The sequence below is a fragment of the Myxine glutinosa genome, chromosome 13, assembly GCF_964187855.1.
Source record: "Myxine glutinosa chromosome 13, kmMyxGlut1.1, whole genome shotgun sequence".
In the NCBI taxonomy this organism is placed as follows: Eukaryota; Metazoa; Chordata; class Myxini; order Myxiniformes; family Myxinidae; genus Myxine; species Myxine glutinosa.
In genome coordinates, this window is record NC_136273.1 from 15,340,898 (window position 1) to 15,357,811 (window position 16,914).

At 41.9% G+C, this 16,914-nt stretch overlaps 1 protein-coding gene across 10 annotated transcripts in view; it reads left to right on the top strand.

The window, feature by feature from the left end:
- Nucleotides 1–16,914, top strand: part of SYT7 (synaptotagmin 7) — a 155,996-nt gene that overhangs the window by 101,197 nt on the left and 37,885 nt on the right. For 4 of the 10 annotated variants that reach the window (XM_078767111.1, XM_068133840.2, XM_068133843.2 and 1 more), the window contains 3 exons: nucleotides 4,988–5,053; nucleotides 13,864–14,031; nucleotides 15,070–15,309. In XM_078767111.1, the coding sequence (XP_078623237.1) occupies nucleotides 4,988–5,053; nucleotides 13,864–14,031; nucleotides 15,070–15,309 (474 nt within the window). The remainder of the gene's footprint in view (nucleotides 1–4,987; nucleotides 5,054–13,863; nucleotides 14,032–15,069; nucleotides 15,310–16,914) is intronic. The other 6 variants (XM_078767114.1, XM_068133845.2, XM_068133846.2 and 3 more) reach the window with 3 other exon arrangements.

Below are 16,914 nucleotides of genomic sequence, written 5' to 3' on the forward strand. Positions count from 1 at the left end.
CGATGTAATGCACGTTCCAATTCATCCAGATTGGCTATTGGAGGGACCATCTTCGCAATTTGTCGTCCCAACATGTCCCGAACGTGCATTACATCGGGAATGGAACAACCTGCCACAGCAACGCATACGACGGCTTACAGGGTCTATGAGACGTAGGGTTGAGTCAGTGATCCGATCACGTGGGTCCTACACACGTTATTGACGCAAAGATCGCTAGAGGTCTTCTCAGAACAATGACTGTACGTTAGAAAACATAAACGTCATCCACACTGTCCGTGATGGACCTATAGCTCCATACTTAAATTGAGGTGAAAATATGCCTAAAATTCCCAAAAAATTTCACCTTAAATTATTCAGAATAAAATATTGAAAACGGCATGATTGTTATGTTTTTATGTGACCATAATATCACTTCTCCAGAAAATACAGCAATAACATGGGTATATTACACTGTTTTGACGACAACAAACTTGTAATGTGCGAGGTTGTAAAAAAACGGGGGGGGTGCTTAACTTAATTCTTTGTGTATATATATATATATATATATATACACACACACAGACTTGGCATTTAATATGGAATTTTTTTTTTTCTTGACTTGGGTTTACTTTCTGAACTCAGTATATCAATCTGGTGAGTTTCTTTTACCCTTCGGTGATGTCTTTGTTGAAAGAACCATGTCACTGATTGTATTTCGCAGCAAGAAGTCAATAACAGGATTATATCACAGATGGCGTGACAAAATGTAAGGACAGGTACATTTGACGATTGGCTTCACAATCGGGTATATAAGGGTTGTTGCGTTCTGTATTAGTGGAAAACAACTGCTGCACGTCTACAAAAGTTATTGCTGCTTCCTCTGGAGATAGTCCGTCAACTTGACAATGCTGTTTGTCATGGAGTGGTGGCTTTACGAAATTCTGGCATGAAACAGCGTGCTATTGCTCGGCAGTATGGCATCACTCAAGGTCAGGTGTCAAAGATCCTGAAACGAAATGCTCAGAGGGGTGTCCCTACTCCAATACCGAGGCCAGGACGTCCACGCAGAACCACAAGGAGAGATGATCGCCAGCTGCACTGGTTAGTCTGCAATGGCCGTACCAAGTCAGCTAATCGGCTTAGGGCTGAGTGACAACAACTGACAAATGTGCCTGTATCCTGAAGGCTAGTCAACCAACGACTGGTTCAAGCAGGCTATCGTGCCAGGTGTCCCCTGAGAAAGCCACGCCTGACCAGACAACACAGCCAGCGCGGATTGCACTGGGCCAGAGAGCACCGTCAATGGCAGCCAGGACACTGGAATCGCGTGACCTTCAGTGACGAGTCTAGATTTCTGGTCTATCATCAACATGGCCGCGTCCGAGTGCGCAAACAAGTGCATGAAGCCCACAACGAAGATTGTATAGTGCCAAGAGTCCAAGCTGGAGGTGGTGGGGTGACCGTTTGGGCTGCTTTTCATGCAGGTGGCAAAACTGACTTGGTTGTTCTGAATGGAAACCTGATCCAGTTCAAGTACAGGGTCATTCTGGAAGAAACATTGCTTCCATTTGCTCGTGCAGTCTTTCGAGGAAACTTTGTCTTCCAAGATGACAATGCACGGCCTCATCATGCTCGCATGATCCAACACTTTCTTGCTGACCGTGGTGTAGAGCATATGGAGTGGCCTGCCTTGTCCCCGGATATGAATCCGATAGAGAACTTGTGGGCAGTATTAACGCGTCAAATCGACAACTTGGACCAGCAGCCCACCTCTGTGCGTGAATTGCAGCAGACTATTGTTACTGCATGGCAAGTGATTCCTGTCCAAACCTTGGCAAATCTCGTGAACAGCATGCCTCGACATGTACGTGCTCTCCTGAATGCTCGTGGGGGTTACACGAAGTACTGAACTGTAATTTTACTGTCCGTAATCCCAGTCATAATTTAGCTTTTGTTTTTGTTGAAAATAATTTTGGCTAATGTGCAAAATAAAGAGATACTTCTGGAAAACGTACAGAAGTTTAACACAGTACTGTCCGTGAATTGAGTTCGATATCAGTTGACATCACTTTCAAGGATGAATTTATTTGCTTCGAAATGTCAAATGTGGTTTTTGTTTCTTTTAAAGGTCACATTAACAAAATCTAGAATAATTTCAACATAATTCCAATGAACTTTTGGTTCTAAGTCATCTTGAAAAGTAAGTTCACCCCCACAAAAAAATATTCCATATTAAATGCCAAGTCTGTATATATATACATCGTGGTTATATTGCACCCCTCTCTTCCCCCCAAAGGAAGAATTACGAAGATGGGCAGAATTTTTTTTTTGTTCAAAACTTGATGGAATCAAATGAAACGTATACAGGCACAACTTCAGGGTGCCCCCATTAATCCTTGAAAATTTCGGCCTCCAAGGTCAAATCCTCTCGAAGGAGTAGATGAAACATACAACATACTTTCCCTCCATTATACATAGATTGAGTACTTTTGGTCGATATCACATTCAATTAAATGACGATGTCTCACAGGGCGCAGATGATTTGATCACATGGCTTGGTTTGCATGAAAGAGTTGTGCATGGAGTGCGCTGCCATGCATGGAGAATGAGTGTTAGTTAAATACTTATGTCCATCCAACACTCTACTTTAAAGTATGTGTGTCTCTACTTTAAAGTATGTGTGTCTCTTTGTTCATAAGGAGTGTTTTCAAGTCAAGTTCACCACATTCTTGTGCCCGCACTTTTATTGATTATTTGAGTGTGACAGCAATGTCTCTTCCTTTTATCCCATCTACACACTGTTCTGGAATACAGGGTGTGCAATAACTTTTGAAATATTCCACATGCGTGCAATAATATTCAATATCCATATTCATGGTTTTAATTGTGTGATTTTAAAGGAATTTTTTTTTATACAGAGGCTGGAAAGAGGGTGGGGGGGGGGGGGGGAGTTAAGATACACAGGAACCCCTCCTAGCTCCCTTGTACATGGCACTGAAGTGAGTACGAAAATAAGCACTTCAGAAAATAAAAATAAAAATCGAAAAATGTCACTTTAGCTTAAAATAAAAAATAATCATATATATAAATTCACACGTAACATCCCTAAGCTCCAATCTTGTGAAAATCCATAATTTTTGGGGGGGAGAATCCACCATGATTTGATCATTGGAAGACCTGTTGCCATTTACATATTAAGTATGTAGAAATTGTGGATTTTTGAGACTGCACTCACTCCTCTTTCCTTTATTTCTCATGCATTCTCATTTACCAACTTCACCATCCTATCTCTTGAATTTATTTCTACTTTTCTCATACCCTGCTCCCACATGACATTCTCTACACTGCCCTTTCTCCCTTATCTTCTCCACTTGCTTAATTTTCCTTTTCTCAATTTACTATCCATTCTACCCCTGCATACATTATATATTTTTTTTATATATATTTATATATATACTATATATATATATATATATATATATATATATATATATATATATATATATATATATATATATAAACAAACACACACACACACACACACACACACGCCCCTCTGGTATATGTAATGTACATACAAAATAGCTGAATTATGATTTCCCTGAGATGCAGCAAACAACCAAAAGAATCAGTTACTGTTTGGCAGGCTGCGTTCATTTGCTTTTCTGCTTGGTTGTCTTGTTCTTTGATATTGTGCCTTATTGATTTACGTTGTTGTTGTTGGTATTCGTTTTCTGTTCATTGTCCATTACTAAGTTTGCTTTTTTCGTTTGTTTTGTTTCATGGACCTTTATTATTTTTGTCATTTGGGTCACTCTTTCCTTGTTTTTAAGCCTCCTCTATCGGATAGGGGAGGACTAATTGTTGTTGTCGGGTTTGTTTCTACAATTAGTGCCCTCAATTTTTAATGGTATCAGAGTTTCTTCGACCCGAAAGGAGTACTAAACCACTATTTCGAGTTTTCTTTCTTTTTTCTTCCCGCACTCCTAATTTCCAAGCTGTATCAATTTCAGAGCTGTATTAATTTTTGAGCTGCATCAATTTCCGGTTTGTATCAATTTCCGAGCTGTATCTCAGAGCCAGCTGGGACTTTCGGAATGAAATTTTGCATCAATAACATGAATAGAAAGTATGCGTGGTTGATATAATGTTATAATGTTTTTGACCTTAATCAAATTTTAAGGTCATGATCTAATTATAAATATTTTATCATTTTTCATCATAACAACTAAGGTTTGTCCAATCGGAATGAAATTGCCCTCTCTAGATAGCCTAGACTATCCTAGAGCAAGGTGAGTTTATGCTTAATTTGCATCATATCCCTTCGGGTTAAAGGTCAAGGTCAAGTTGCTGTCTGAAAAAAATATGTGTTTTTTTGTCATCCCTCAATTTTGCCAATGCCGAATCTGAAAGACCGCTTGGCATTGGCATTGGCATTGGTTGGCATTGGTTGGTTGGCATTGGTTGGCATTGGTTGGCATTCCAAGATGTTCTTGGATCAAAATAGTGTACCTGCACTGAAGTTGTTCATCTGCTATTTGATTCGTGTCCTTGACATACTTTTTTGGATTGTGACCTAATTAACAAAAAACACCTTTTTGATCATAACCTGAATAATTTTCCTCCGATTTTCATGATGTTGAGTTTTATGGATAGATTTTAGATGGGGGACACATTTTCTTAATTTACACTCTATTCATAAATGTTGAAGGTTTGATTCACAGGGCTGAGTTGAATTTTTTTTTTTAATACATTTCTTTTTACTGAGCAATATTGTGACTTCTTTCTTTATTTTGTACTGTTTGTCGATTCATCTTGTCTTTCTTTGTATTCCACCTGTTTTCTTACTCTCACCTCGATTCCTCCTATGTCCTCGATTACTGTCCTATGTCCTGATTATGTCACCTCGATTCGATGCACTCTCTACACTTGTTTCATCTCTCTCTCTCTCTCTCTCTCTCATATTATTTTCTAATTCTGTCCTCTCCTCTCCTCCTGTACTGGGCAGAGGCACGGCTCGGCATGTAACTGCCGGAGGGGCACCGCGGAATCGCAGCTCACTGGGGGATTTCTCGTGAGGCGTTTATGCTCTTCCTGCCTTTCTTGCATTCGTTTTCCTTCTTCCCCGCTTGCTTTCTTGCCTGTGACCCATTTAATTCTAGCTGCTCTCAGCCTGCTTTATATCCTATTCTCATCTCAAATCCTTCTTTCCAGCTGCTCATTTTCATATCATACACTACTCTTGTTCTCCCACTCAGTGCTGCACAAAATAGCGAATCCAAAATTGCTTCCCCTTTGCATGTTTTAATCCTTCTCTCCATGATTCCTCACATCTCATCTGATGGTTTTTTTTTTTGTATTTCGATCTTTCTTCGCCTTGGCATCTGTCTGCTCCTCTGTTTGTTCCAACCCCTTGTGCTTTCTGAAAAGCATTTTGCTATACCTTGTTCATGAGGCATGTGTAAGATGTTTCGAATCGTATATGAGTGGTTGCTATAGGAGATTCTCCAAGGGATGGGGAATATTATGGATACATGAAATGAGCAATGTAATCATAATTTTTAGCTTTTTCTCGAGAGACAACCTGAACCTGTCTTTTGGGAAGAATTTTTAGCTTCGGTGCTTTCACAGTTTGTACTCGTCTTATTGTTCTTCTTTGTTTTTTGCATGGTGTAACATTACATACTAGAGAGTTCATAGAACACCTTACCCCTCTGTCTTGAGAAACAAGGACATGAGTGGAGTCAATGAGCACCAAATTTGATTGGTCATGATGACGTAAAATGCCATAATATTTTATCCAAGTACTGCTAAACGGGTTTTTGAAAGTGTCAATAAGGCAATTTGTGTTCTAGTGTCCAAGTATATAATTCAATTGAAATAAAATAAAGATTTTTTATTTAGAAAAAAAATGTATTTAGAAAGAAAATTCAGCCAGTTGACCGCCATTGATACAACATCTTTAACACCACCTTATTTAACATGTTACATTAGTTATTTGTGCCTGTTGTTTGTGTCCTTTATGACGTCCTTAAAAACAGTACGTTTCCTGTTTGGAATTATTTAAAATTTTGTTTCACTGCCAGACAGAGTAAAACATTTATGTCAATCCTCTCTGCATGTGCGCGATCGGGACAAGATTCAGAGCCAAAGTATTGTTTAACTACAGGTTCGTTTTCGAAATAATGTTCTGATTCGTGTTCACAATGTAATATTTAATTGAAATCAAATTATTCCTCGATGATAAACTGATGTTTGTAGGCAGACAGACAGACAGACAGAGCTGACCCAATTGTTTAACCACGTTTTTCGCTTTGCGTGTGTGGTCTAACAATGGTGAAACAAAAATGGGGATTGATGAAGGTTAAAGACGTACAAAAATAATATAAAACAAAGTCAGACATCCAGTAAGAGGATTATAGTTGGGTGGTGGTTAATTAATCTATATATGAAATTAGCGGCAGTTTTCTGTCCGTCTGTCTGTCACGCTACATCATTACGTCTATGATGTCATTACCGGTGTACGACGGCTGACTCCACCGACCGCCATTATAATTTATAGGCGGTTCAGGCCAAACACGTCGTCAAAGCGGTCGAACCTGTCATATATCACAATTGCCATGCTCTACATTTGTCCTTTACGTTTTTCATTCAGTGTGGAACACAAACAAAACGATTGTTGAAATGATCATCAAATATCAAAAGCATAGACATTACGGATCTTCCAATGACACAGTACAGATAGGCCTCAGGCTTCATGCCTTCATGCCTCACCTTCAGGGCGCTTTGGACAAATTACCCCGGGTTTCTTAATACAGTAGTATCGTTTTCATAATAATCTATCTATAATTCCAGTAATCTCTGTCTGTCTGTCTGTACGTTTGTCTGTGACCGCTGTTTCTCGACAACCACGGGTCCGATATACTTTTAACTTGCCAGGTATATTGCTGGGGACCCGAGGATGTGCCTTTTCAAGGTTTCATATTAATCGGACAATTACTTACCGAGCTATGTCCAAAAAACGATTCAACCAATCAGAGAGCAGCGAACGATCGCGTGTGCCGAACGTGGCGGGCACACTCTGCCTCGGATGGCACATTTGAGAGCGTATTCATTTATTTCACGTTTGCAAACTATGTTGGCGTTAAACTATGTTTTACAACTAATAAAAACGAATTTGCGATTCATTCGCTTTCCTGCGCGTTTGTGCACGCGATGGCGATTTCTTTACCAAACTCCGGAAGCCGTTCGCTTTGGACCAAACCATTGCATGTAAATAGAGGGGGGGGATTGTCACCACTCGCAAGCCGTTCGCTTTGGACCAAACCATTTCATGTAAATAGAGGGGGGGGATATAATTTTAGATATAGATATAGTACGGGCATGCCCTAGTAATAATAATGTTAACAATAATCATATGGTAAATATAACCATAACACTGCAATCCCAATGTCATGACTGCAAAGTTAATGGGTTGAAGCGGTGTATGGTTCATGGATCAATGATAATTGCAGGGTACGATATACTGATAACCGTGGGAGTAAGGAATTAGCCTCAGTTTCTTGATAGTAATGTCATTTTCATAATAATAATGTAACATTTTCATAATAATAATAATAATAACACAACGTTTTAAAAATAATAACGTTTTTTTTTTTTGTTTTTTTTTTTTGTTGTTGTATACAAGATCGACGCTCGTGAAAGAGCTAACATTAATCACACAAAAAGACAAACCGACACACAAAACACAAAAAACAAGGGGAGCGGCAGACAAGATGGGGAGAGAGGGGGAAGGACACAAAAGAGAGGGGGAAGAGGGGGAAGGACACAAACACAACATTTGAGAGCAGGGACATCGGGAGGACTTGGGGGGAGGTGGGAGAGGATTAAAACATATGAACACTGCAAGGACTCTGGGGTGAATTACCGGGGGTAGAAAAGATCAAGGTTTTCGATGGGGGAAGATAAGAGATGGTGGTGAACAGCTGTTTTAAAGACCTGGAGGGAGGAGTGGGATTGAAGGGAGTGGGGGAGTTTGTTCCAGAGGCGGGAGAAAAGGGGAATGAAAGAGTGAAGGTGAGCAGAGAGCCTAGACTTTGGCAGTTTAACCATAAGAGGGTTGCAGGCAGATCTTGTGCGACCTGAAGGAATATTGGGGGGACAGAGCACAGAGAGAGCTGGGGGAGCAAGGCCGGAGAGGAGTCGGTAGAAGACAGAAAGACCACCAACCTGCCTGCGGTGAGTGAGTGAAAGGCCCTCGGCGTTGACTACATCGCAGGAGATTCCAATGATTCTGAAAGCTTTGGCCTCAACAGCGTGAAGCCGAGCAAGGTGTGAGGCAGGAGCACCAGCCCAGAGGGGGGAACAGTATTCCATTGAGCTGCGGATGAAAGCCTTGTATGTGGTGAGGAGCTCAGGTGTGCCAAGGAAGGACTTCGCACGACGGAGGATGCCCAGTCGGCGACTGGCTTTGGAGGCCAGCTTGGAAATGTGGTTTTCCCAAGAAAGATCATGGCAGATAGTGAGACCCAAAAGCTTGAGCGACAGAACTTCTTGGAGAGGATTGTTGAGAAAGTATATGGGAGGGTTGTCCAGTCGGTCCTTTCGGAGAGACATTGTAAGAGTGTGAGATTTGTCAGGATTGAAAGACATGTTCCACTTGTTTGACCAGTCTGTGATTTTGTCCAGGTCTGCAGAGAGTGAGGAGGCTGCAGACTGCCGATCTGAGGGATGAGGAATGGAGCGACAGAGAGTAGAGTCGTCAGCAAAGAGATAGAGAGGATTTTCAAGAGAGTCAGAGAGATCATTGATGAAGACCAGAAAAAGCACAGGGCCCAGAACACTACCTTGGGGAACTCCAGCCTGTACAGGAAGAGGAGATGAGAGAAACCCATTCAGGGCCACACGTTGACTACGACCAGAGAGGAAGTCCGCCAGCCATGCGTGGAGATTTCCATGGATACCAAAGGAGGAGAGTTTGGTGAGCAGAGCAGGGTGCCAGACCGTATCGAAGGCACGTGAAATGTCAAGGGAGACAGCTCTAATTTCCTGTTTGGCGTTGAGGACCTCCATCCATTGTTGAGAAAGCAGAAGCAGCATGTCCAGAGTAGAGTGACCAGGTCTGAAACCAAATTGATGATCAGAGATCAAGCCATTGGAGAACAGGAAAGATTTAATATCTGAAGCAATGATGGATTCCATGACTTTGCTGATAATTGGGAGAAGGCTGATTGGTCTGTAGTTGCTGGGATCTGTTTTTGCACCTTTTTTGTGCAAAGCGGTGATGTAGGCTGATTTCCAAGCAGATGGCAGATGACCTTGAGCAAAAGAGAGGGTGAAGAGAACAGAAAGAGGGAGTGAAAGAGCAGAAGAACATGATTTTAGGACCCGTGGGCTGATGCCGTCAGGACCAGTTGCAGAATCAGAGTCGAGGGTTGACAGAAACTTTTCCACCTTGTCAGGAGGAAAGGACACAGAGTCCAGGAGCAGCTGGGTACGACTGGGTACGGTGGGTACAGAGAGGGATGGGTTTGGGACACAAGATTTAGAGGCAAACACAGAGTTGAGGCATTCAGCTTTTTCACGTGCGGAGTCAGCCGTTAAGCCGTTTGAGGTGAGGGAGGGGATGGAGGGGGAACAAACACCAGAAACAGATTTGACCAGACGCCACCAGGATTTGGAAGAGGGAGACAGATAAGAGAGTTCGGTCTTGAGAATGGTGAGATATTGTTTCCTGGCTCTCCTGAGGGTGGACACACACTTGTTTCGGGCTTTGTGAAAGGAAATGAGATTTCCTTCCGTTGGATTTGCTTTCCAGGAGACGAAAGCAAGTTGTTTCAGGGCAACAGCCTCACCACAAGATTCCGTGTACCATGGACGGGAGGAAGGGTATGACAACTGAAGACGAGATGGTATAAATCTGTGCATGAGAGAGAGCAATTTATTTTGAAAGAATTCCCAGGATGAGTTGATGTCAGAGGCGGTAGAGATGGGAGACCAGTCCAGATGATTGATGGCTGCTTGAAGACCGTGCCAGTTGGCCTGAGTGAAATGCCAGACTCGTCGACGCTGAGGAGGCTCTCTGAGAATGGTCAGAGAGATGTCCACTTTGACAAGCACATGATCAGATGAGCCGATTGGAGCAGAAGAAGAGCAGCAGACATTTTCAGGGAAGTTTGTCATAACCAAATCCAGAAGAGAAGATGCTCCGTTGACTGAGATCCGGGTCGGGAAATTGACAGATTGTGTCAGTCCCAGTGAGTCGCAGAAGTCCTTTGCTGAAGAGCCATGGCTGGTGAGAGAGGTACCCACACCCAGCCAACTGGCATGGTGACAATTGAAATCACCACATATGAGGAAGAGAGAGTTGGGATGGGTAGATAGAAGTTGGTCCATATTATCAGACAGTGAGATGTAGATGGAGTCATCGCTGATTGGTGGACGGTACAACACACATATGAACAAAAGGTGGGAGCGAAGGGGAAGCCGTAGCCAAAGGTATTCCTGGGGGTGAGGTGGAGAGAGGGCAGTGGAGGGCGAGTGAGGAAGAGAGTTTTTTATAAAGATAGCAACCCCACCTCCAGGACGAGGCTCAGGTCTATCATACCGGAGGAGGGAGTAACCTGGGAGAGATACCAAGGCATCAGAGACATCATGAAGGAGGAAAGTTTCTGTTAAGCAGATCACATCTGGTTTGTCAGAAGCAACCTGTATGGAGAGGTAAGTCAAGTTTGAGCGAAGGCCCCGGATGTTTGAGGTCCATACCGTTAATGAAGAGGAAGGGGGAGCATCGGGTCCAGAACAGGGGGGGGAGGGGTAGGTAAGATGTGGAAGAGGAGGAAGAGGTAGGGAGAGCTGTTGAAGGTGTGTCAGAGATTTCAGAATAGCTTGCAGAAAGGGAAGAATGGGGCGGACAAAAGGTTTGATGGAGATTGGGTGAGGCACAGTGAGGTGTTATTTGAGGAGGGGGAAGAGCAAGGCAGAAGGTTTGGGGAGATGAAGGTGAAAGTTGGAAGGAGGAAGAAGCAGGGAGGATGCTTTGAGGAGGAGGGGTGAGAGGGGAGTCTAGGAGGGGAGGAGCGAGGGAGAGTCTCGGAGGGGAGGGGTGTGGGGGGAGTTTAGGAGGGAGGGGAGGGAAGGGGCAAGGGGGGAGATTTGAAAGGGATGGGTGATGGGGAGGATTTGGAGGGGAGGGGTGAGATTGGATTTTGAAAAGTGTATGATTCATGGGAAACGAACATTTTTTGCAAAATGAGTTTGAGACCTTCGAGTCAAAAATACGTTTGAGGACACTGGAGGAGGGATGGAGTTCTGGATAGTTTAGGGAATGTAGAAAGGAGGAACTGTAAGAGATGGTATTATATATATTTTTTGGAATGAATAGATTTGGTGAGCAAGACAAAAGCATCCTTTTGTAGGAAAAGAAGAAAAGGGTGTTATAATATATGAGAGAAAATAGTTGTTCAGGGGAGAGATTATACATTTCTAACCGCGTGATCGCGAACGAAGAACGAACGAACAAAAAGAACAACAAATAAACGAATAAGACCTGGGAAGGAAATGTTTTTTTGGGGGTTTTATTTTTTTGTTGTTGTGAGTACAGATATTAAACAAGGAGGTACGGGGTGAACGACTGGTACGAAACAGAGAACGAAAATAATTTCAGCGCATTCGACGAATCGCTGAGAGAAAAACAAACCACAAGGTCTGAGACGGTACGGTAGTCTAAGCCTACGAGTACTAGGCCGCAGAATACTCGATACCATTAACCGACGATTGTGTATACATGTACGAAAAATTAGCACTGAAAATTTTCCAAAAGCTACGCTATAGGTACATACACCGAAAGATTGATACAGTCTCGACAAAAACACAATTGAGAAATATCACTTAGCTTCGAAAGCGTGAGCGCATGGAGCAGCTTCGAAAAGACTAATATGGTTAATCATACCAGTATGGTTAATAATTATGATGTAAAAATATAATCATACCATTGTCGTGACTGAAAAGTTACTGGTTTGAAGCGGTGTATGATTCATGAATCAATGACCAACAGTGTGTGGTACTGATAACCGTGGGAGTAAGGAATTAGCCCAGGTTTCGTAATATAGTAGTATCTTTTTCGAAATAATAATAACATAACGTTAATATTACAGTAAATCGAATCGTAACACTAATCCCTTCGTAGTAATTGCAAAGTTATGGGAGGTTAACATATATCATATATCACAATCGCCATGCTCTACCTTTGAGTTTTTCATTCAGTGTGAAACGCAAACAAAGCGATTGTTGAAATCATATCAAAAACATGCGTCATGGGTCTTCCAACGACATAGTACGTATAGGCCAATGACACTGTACTAACTGACGTTCATTATTGAAGTGGTGTATTATTTCAGAACCCACGATGTTATCTCCCATGGCCAAGAAGTACTTTTATCGTTGAAGATAAATCGTACTGCAATGACCTATTAATACTACTAGCAACGGTACCCGCCCTATGGGTGGGGCTTCAATTGGGAGGCCCAAATGAAAAGGCAAAATATCAGAAATTGAAGGGTTTTTTTTATTTTAAACGATTCATATAAACATCCGTTGAATCATATCACATGCAAATCATCAAAATCTAAACAGTACATGGCGCCCATTTTGAAAAAAGATTGAATTCTGCAAAACGGAAGTGGCCGTTACACGTCTTTCTCAGTCGCACGTTTATGTGTGAAGAGTGCGCGCCGAATCTGTAACACGGAAGCGGCCGCTACACCTGTTTCTCAGTCGCTTTGCACACGCTGCCATGTTACTTCGGAGCCGCATGTTTATATAGGAAGAGTTCGTCAGGAGTCGATCTACTCTCTCCTGGTACTTAGAATAAACAGTATTTGTAGAATTTCAATAAAAGCCACATCACTGTTCATATCGGTAAATATTATTCCATCGTGTTTGGAAAAACTGGAAAATTGGAAAACTTGGAAAAATTGGAAAAGCAATATAGCCTATTTTACTCCCAGGGGTCCCAGGAATACCCACCCAAAATATCGTTGCGATCGGTTGAGCCGTTTTTGCGGTACCTTCGAATGGACGGACGGACATTTGGTGAATTATCGTAAGATACTAAATGCCTATACACTGCCCAAACAAAGGGAGGGTTTTCCATGGAACTCTGTTGCATGGGTCCTTGCTAGTACCTTAAGAAAGCGAACAACAATTTGAGTATAAAACAGGGCTCTAGAATTATACTCAGAAATTCAAATGAGAGTCAGAATGTTTTCATTGTAACTTGACTCATTTTATCGACATGAAGTGATCGAGGCTTAACATGAAATTTGACATTTGTGACAAAATTCCAGGTGTGCTCAACTAGGAGCAAGAATTCCTAATAAATTCAACCAGTTGCATGATGCAGCCTTAGCTACTTAAGACCATGATGTTTTGGTGAATGATTCACGGAAACGTCCTTTTTGACCACCACCTTAAAGTATGTGTACTGGTTAGAGGTCATCTCCATATTATGACACAATTTAAAATGGAGGAATAAATTAAGATAAACATATTTCAGAAAGGAAAGAAAAGCATGGAGGATGCAAAGCAATGAGGGATAGGTGAGTTGGTGAAGAGTAGGGAGAAAAGGAAAAGAGGGATGGGGTATCTGGGAGGAGGGTGGGTGAACATTCTGCCAATTTGCATAAGTAATTAAATGAAGACAGACACCCCTCTTACATCATATAATTTCTCTCCTTTATCCTAATTCATACAAATAATTTACCTTTTCTATATCTCTCTTTTTGTGCATCTTTCTCTTACCTCCTTTATGTTATCATTTTCTCTTTATTTCCTGAAATCCACTTTCTTTCCCTGGCTTCCTGGGGTGGTGGGTGGGCGGCTCAGTGGCTCTGCCCTTCCTAAGACCGAGGCTGAGTGCTTGGTGAGACCTGGGCACCCCAGCCGCAGTGGCAGCCTTCCTGCCAGTATGTCCGCAGAAGGTCGGGCAGGCAGGCCTGGACACTGGCGCACACTACAGAATCACCTGCTTTCCGGGAACCTGAACCTGGCCAAGTGAGCAGATAGCGAATGGTAAAAACCTAGATTGTATGTCTAGCTTAAGGCCGAAAACTAATCCCATACAGTTTCTCTGAACCCACTGGTTTTACCATATCCTACTTGGGATTGATTTGAGAAGCATGTTCACTTCTGGATGGATTTGCTCTTTGTTTATTAAATTATTCACCCAGACCGTATGATACCGAGCCAATCATGGCTTCTTTAGATAATTATTAGTTTGTTTCACTTACCTTGTGAACTGTGACTTCATATTAGCTCTACCTCAATCGAAGACCCAAATTATCTGATGTAAAGCCAGTTTTGACCTGGTTTCATTCTGATTTGCCCATTTGGAAAGATGCATTCGGCTTGGCCTGAGCAAGCCAACTCCACACTTTTCTAAGTCAATTTTGGTTTAGCAAGCCAAAGCTAGAACTGAATTGGCTTAGTTTTGTATTTCACAAGTCAATAACTAATTTTTTATTATCAAACCGAACTTGCTGTAGTAGCTCTATGGGTGGAAGATTATTCTCCAATCAACGTCTGGGATATCGGTGACAAGCCTCCCACCATGGTATTTGATTGGATGAAAATGCTTAACCTACCCAATCAACTTCGTTAGTTCGCTGTAATATAAATGGCGTACACTTTGTGACTAACAACATGTTTTCATGCTTAACTGCGGTGTGTGGGAACTATTCTGAATAATCCAACCATTTTTTATGCAATGCTGGGTGTGACTTTTACTTTGTGTGGGTGCTAACTTAAATGAACTCATTGCCTTGGTTTTTCCATGTGGGAGCTTTACTTGCTATGCTGGGGTTGAGTACTGTCCTTTCTCTCATCCTGTTGCTGTTCTCTCTCCCTCCACCCAACCCTTCCCCCCTATACTCTTCCCTTTATTTTCTTTTCTGTGTCTTATTATCACCCCATCACACACACATGATCTCCTCTCAATCACACACTTGTTCTGGAATTGGATCAATGTGTTTCTATGAACTCTTCACCCTCCCGTAATCTCACCACAACGCACTCATTACCCCGATATTTCAGCTCTGTGCTACACCCTAGCTCTCCTACTCAGACCTCGAGTAATCAGCCGCAGAGTACCGCAGCCGGGATGCCGTCCCGGAGTGGGACTCCGGGGCGTGTGGCCAACCGAGCGGGTAACCAGCAGGTCAACCCTGCTCAATCCGCTAGCCCGCTGTCACGACCACCAGGTTCTAGTCCCAGCGGCTGGGACTTTGTGTTGAGCCAGATTCGCAGCTCGGGCCTTGATATGAAAACTTTCATGTAAGTATTGGGTGAATGAGTTGGAAAGACAGGATTGTGTTGTGTTTAGCACAACTCTTTAAATTTGAGATGAGTTTGTAAAGGTGTTTGGAGGATTTTTAACTATTAAGCATGTTGTTGAGTGGTTGGAAAGATTGGATAGATATTGAGGAGGGTATTAGTGGGAAGGTTCATGATAGTTATTGAGGAAAGCGTTGGTTCGATTAAAATTATCAAGACTGTAGAAAGTGATGACTATATTAGAACAAGAAAAAGAGCAATCAGAGATTGCAAACCCTCGCCAGGATGTGTTTTCCGTGGTTTTTAAGGCGTTTGTGTTGAAACAAATATGGCGGCCAAACCACGTGACCGATGACGTCATCATTTTTTTTTTCTCGACCAATTTATCCCTATATTGTGCTCAAGAAATTTCATCTTGATCGGATGAAGTTTTGTACTTGTCGAATTGTGACGTCATAATGGAGGCACCTATGACATCATCATTAACATATTTTATTCCCCATGGGGTGTTCTTTACAATGAGCCATGTCTCAATTTTTTCTATTCAGCGCTTTCAGAGATATAAAGGTGCAAATCTTTCGGTTTTTCCAAGATGGCGGCCGAACCACGTGACCTATGATATCATAATTATCATTTAAAATTATACAGGTGGAGTTGCACCTGTGGAGAAAATTTTCTGTCAATCGGACCAACGGTTACAGAGAAAATCATATTTATCCTGAGCGGACAAACAGACAAACTAACGGACTCAAATGCAATACCCTCTCCTCTGGCGAGGGTAATAATCAAGTTTTTGGAGTTATGGTTAAGGAGGATCGAGGTTTGGAAAGGCGAGATTGATAACTGGATGTGCATCATGTGCGTGATCAATGCACATAGAAACTAAAGATGACAGTATGCATGAATATGGAATAAAAAGATGTAAGGACAAGCTTAATAAAAACATTCAGAGGTGAAACTATGGTCATTCTACATTACATGGACTGGGTAGAGCGAGACGATCAAAACCGTTTTTAAACAAATGACATCAGACATCCATTAGTGAAATGGGAGCAGTTTGAAGGCATGAAACAACATTAATTCACTCTTTTGTAGATTTATATTGTTCAGTCAAAACATCGTGGATTGTTCATTCGATGAGTAAATCGGATTGCTATTGGAACGTCAAACATCTTTCATTGTGTAAGCTATAAATCGACACACACGGATATTTTTAGCCGTTGAATTCAAATTTCGACTTGAAATTCGTTTTCCTTCCAAACAAAAGTATTGATGCCCAGAGGAGAATGGAACAGTGGACTGAAGGTAAAATAGACTGACAATTATATTAATAATAGCAAATAGGTGGGTATTGAAAATAAAGATCAGTGAAACTATAAAAAGATTGCAGGTACATATGGGGTATGAGGTGAGATGCTGCTGAGCTGATGCCATCTTGAAGGACTGAAGCGAAGAGCTCAGTTGGATAGTTACACATGAAGCAATCTAACTTGGGTAAGAAAATTGAACAAATTAGATAACTGGTTAGCTAGGCCCACAGAGATTGACAAACAACTAGGTAAGTGGATGAACAACCACTGGGCGGATTTTTTTCGTGTACCTATA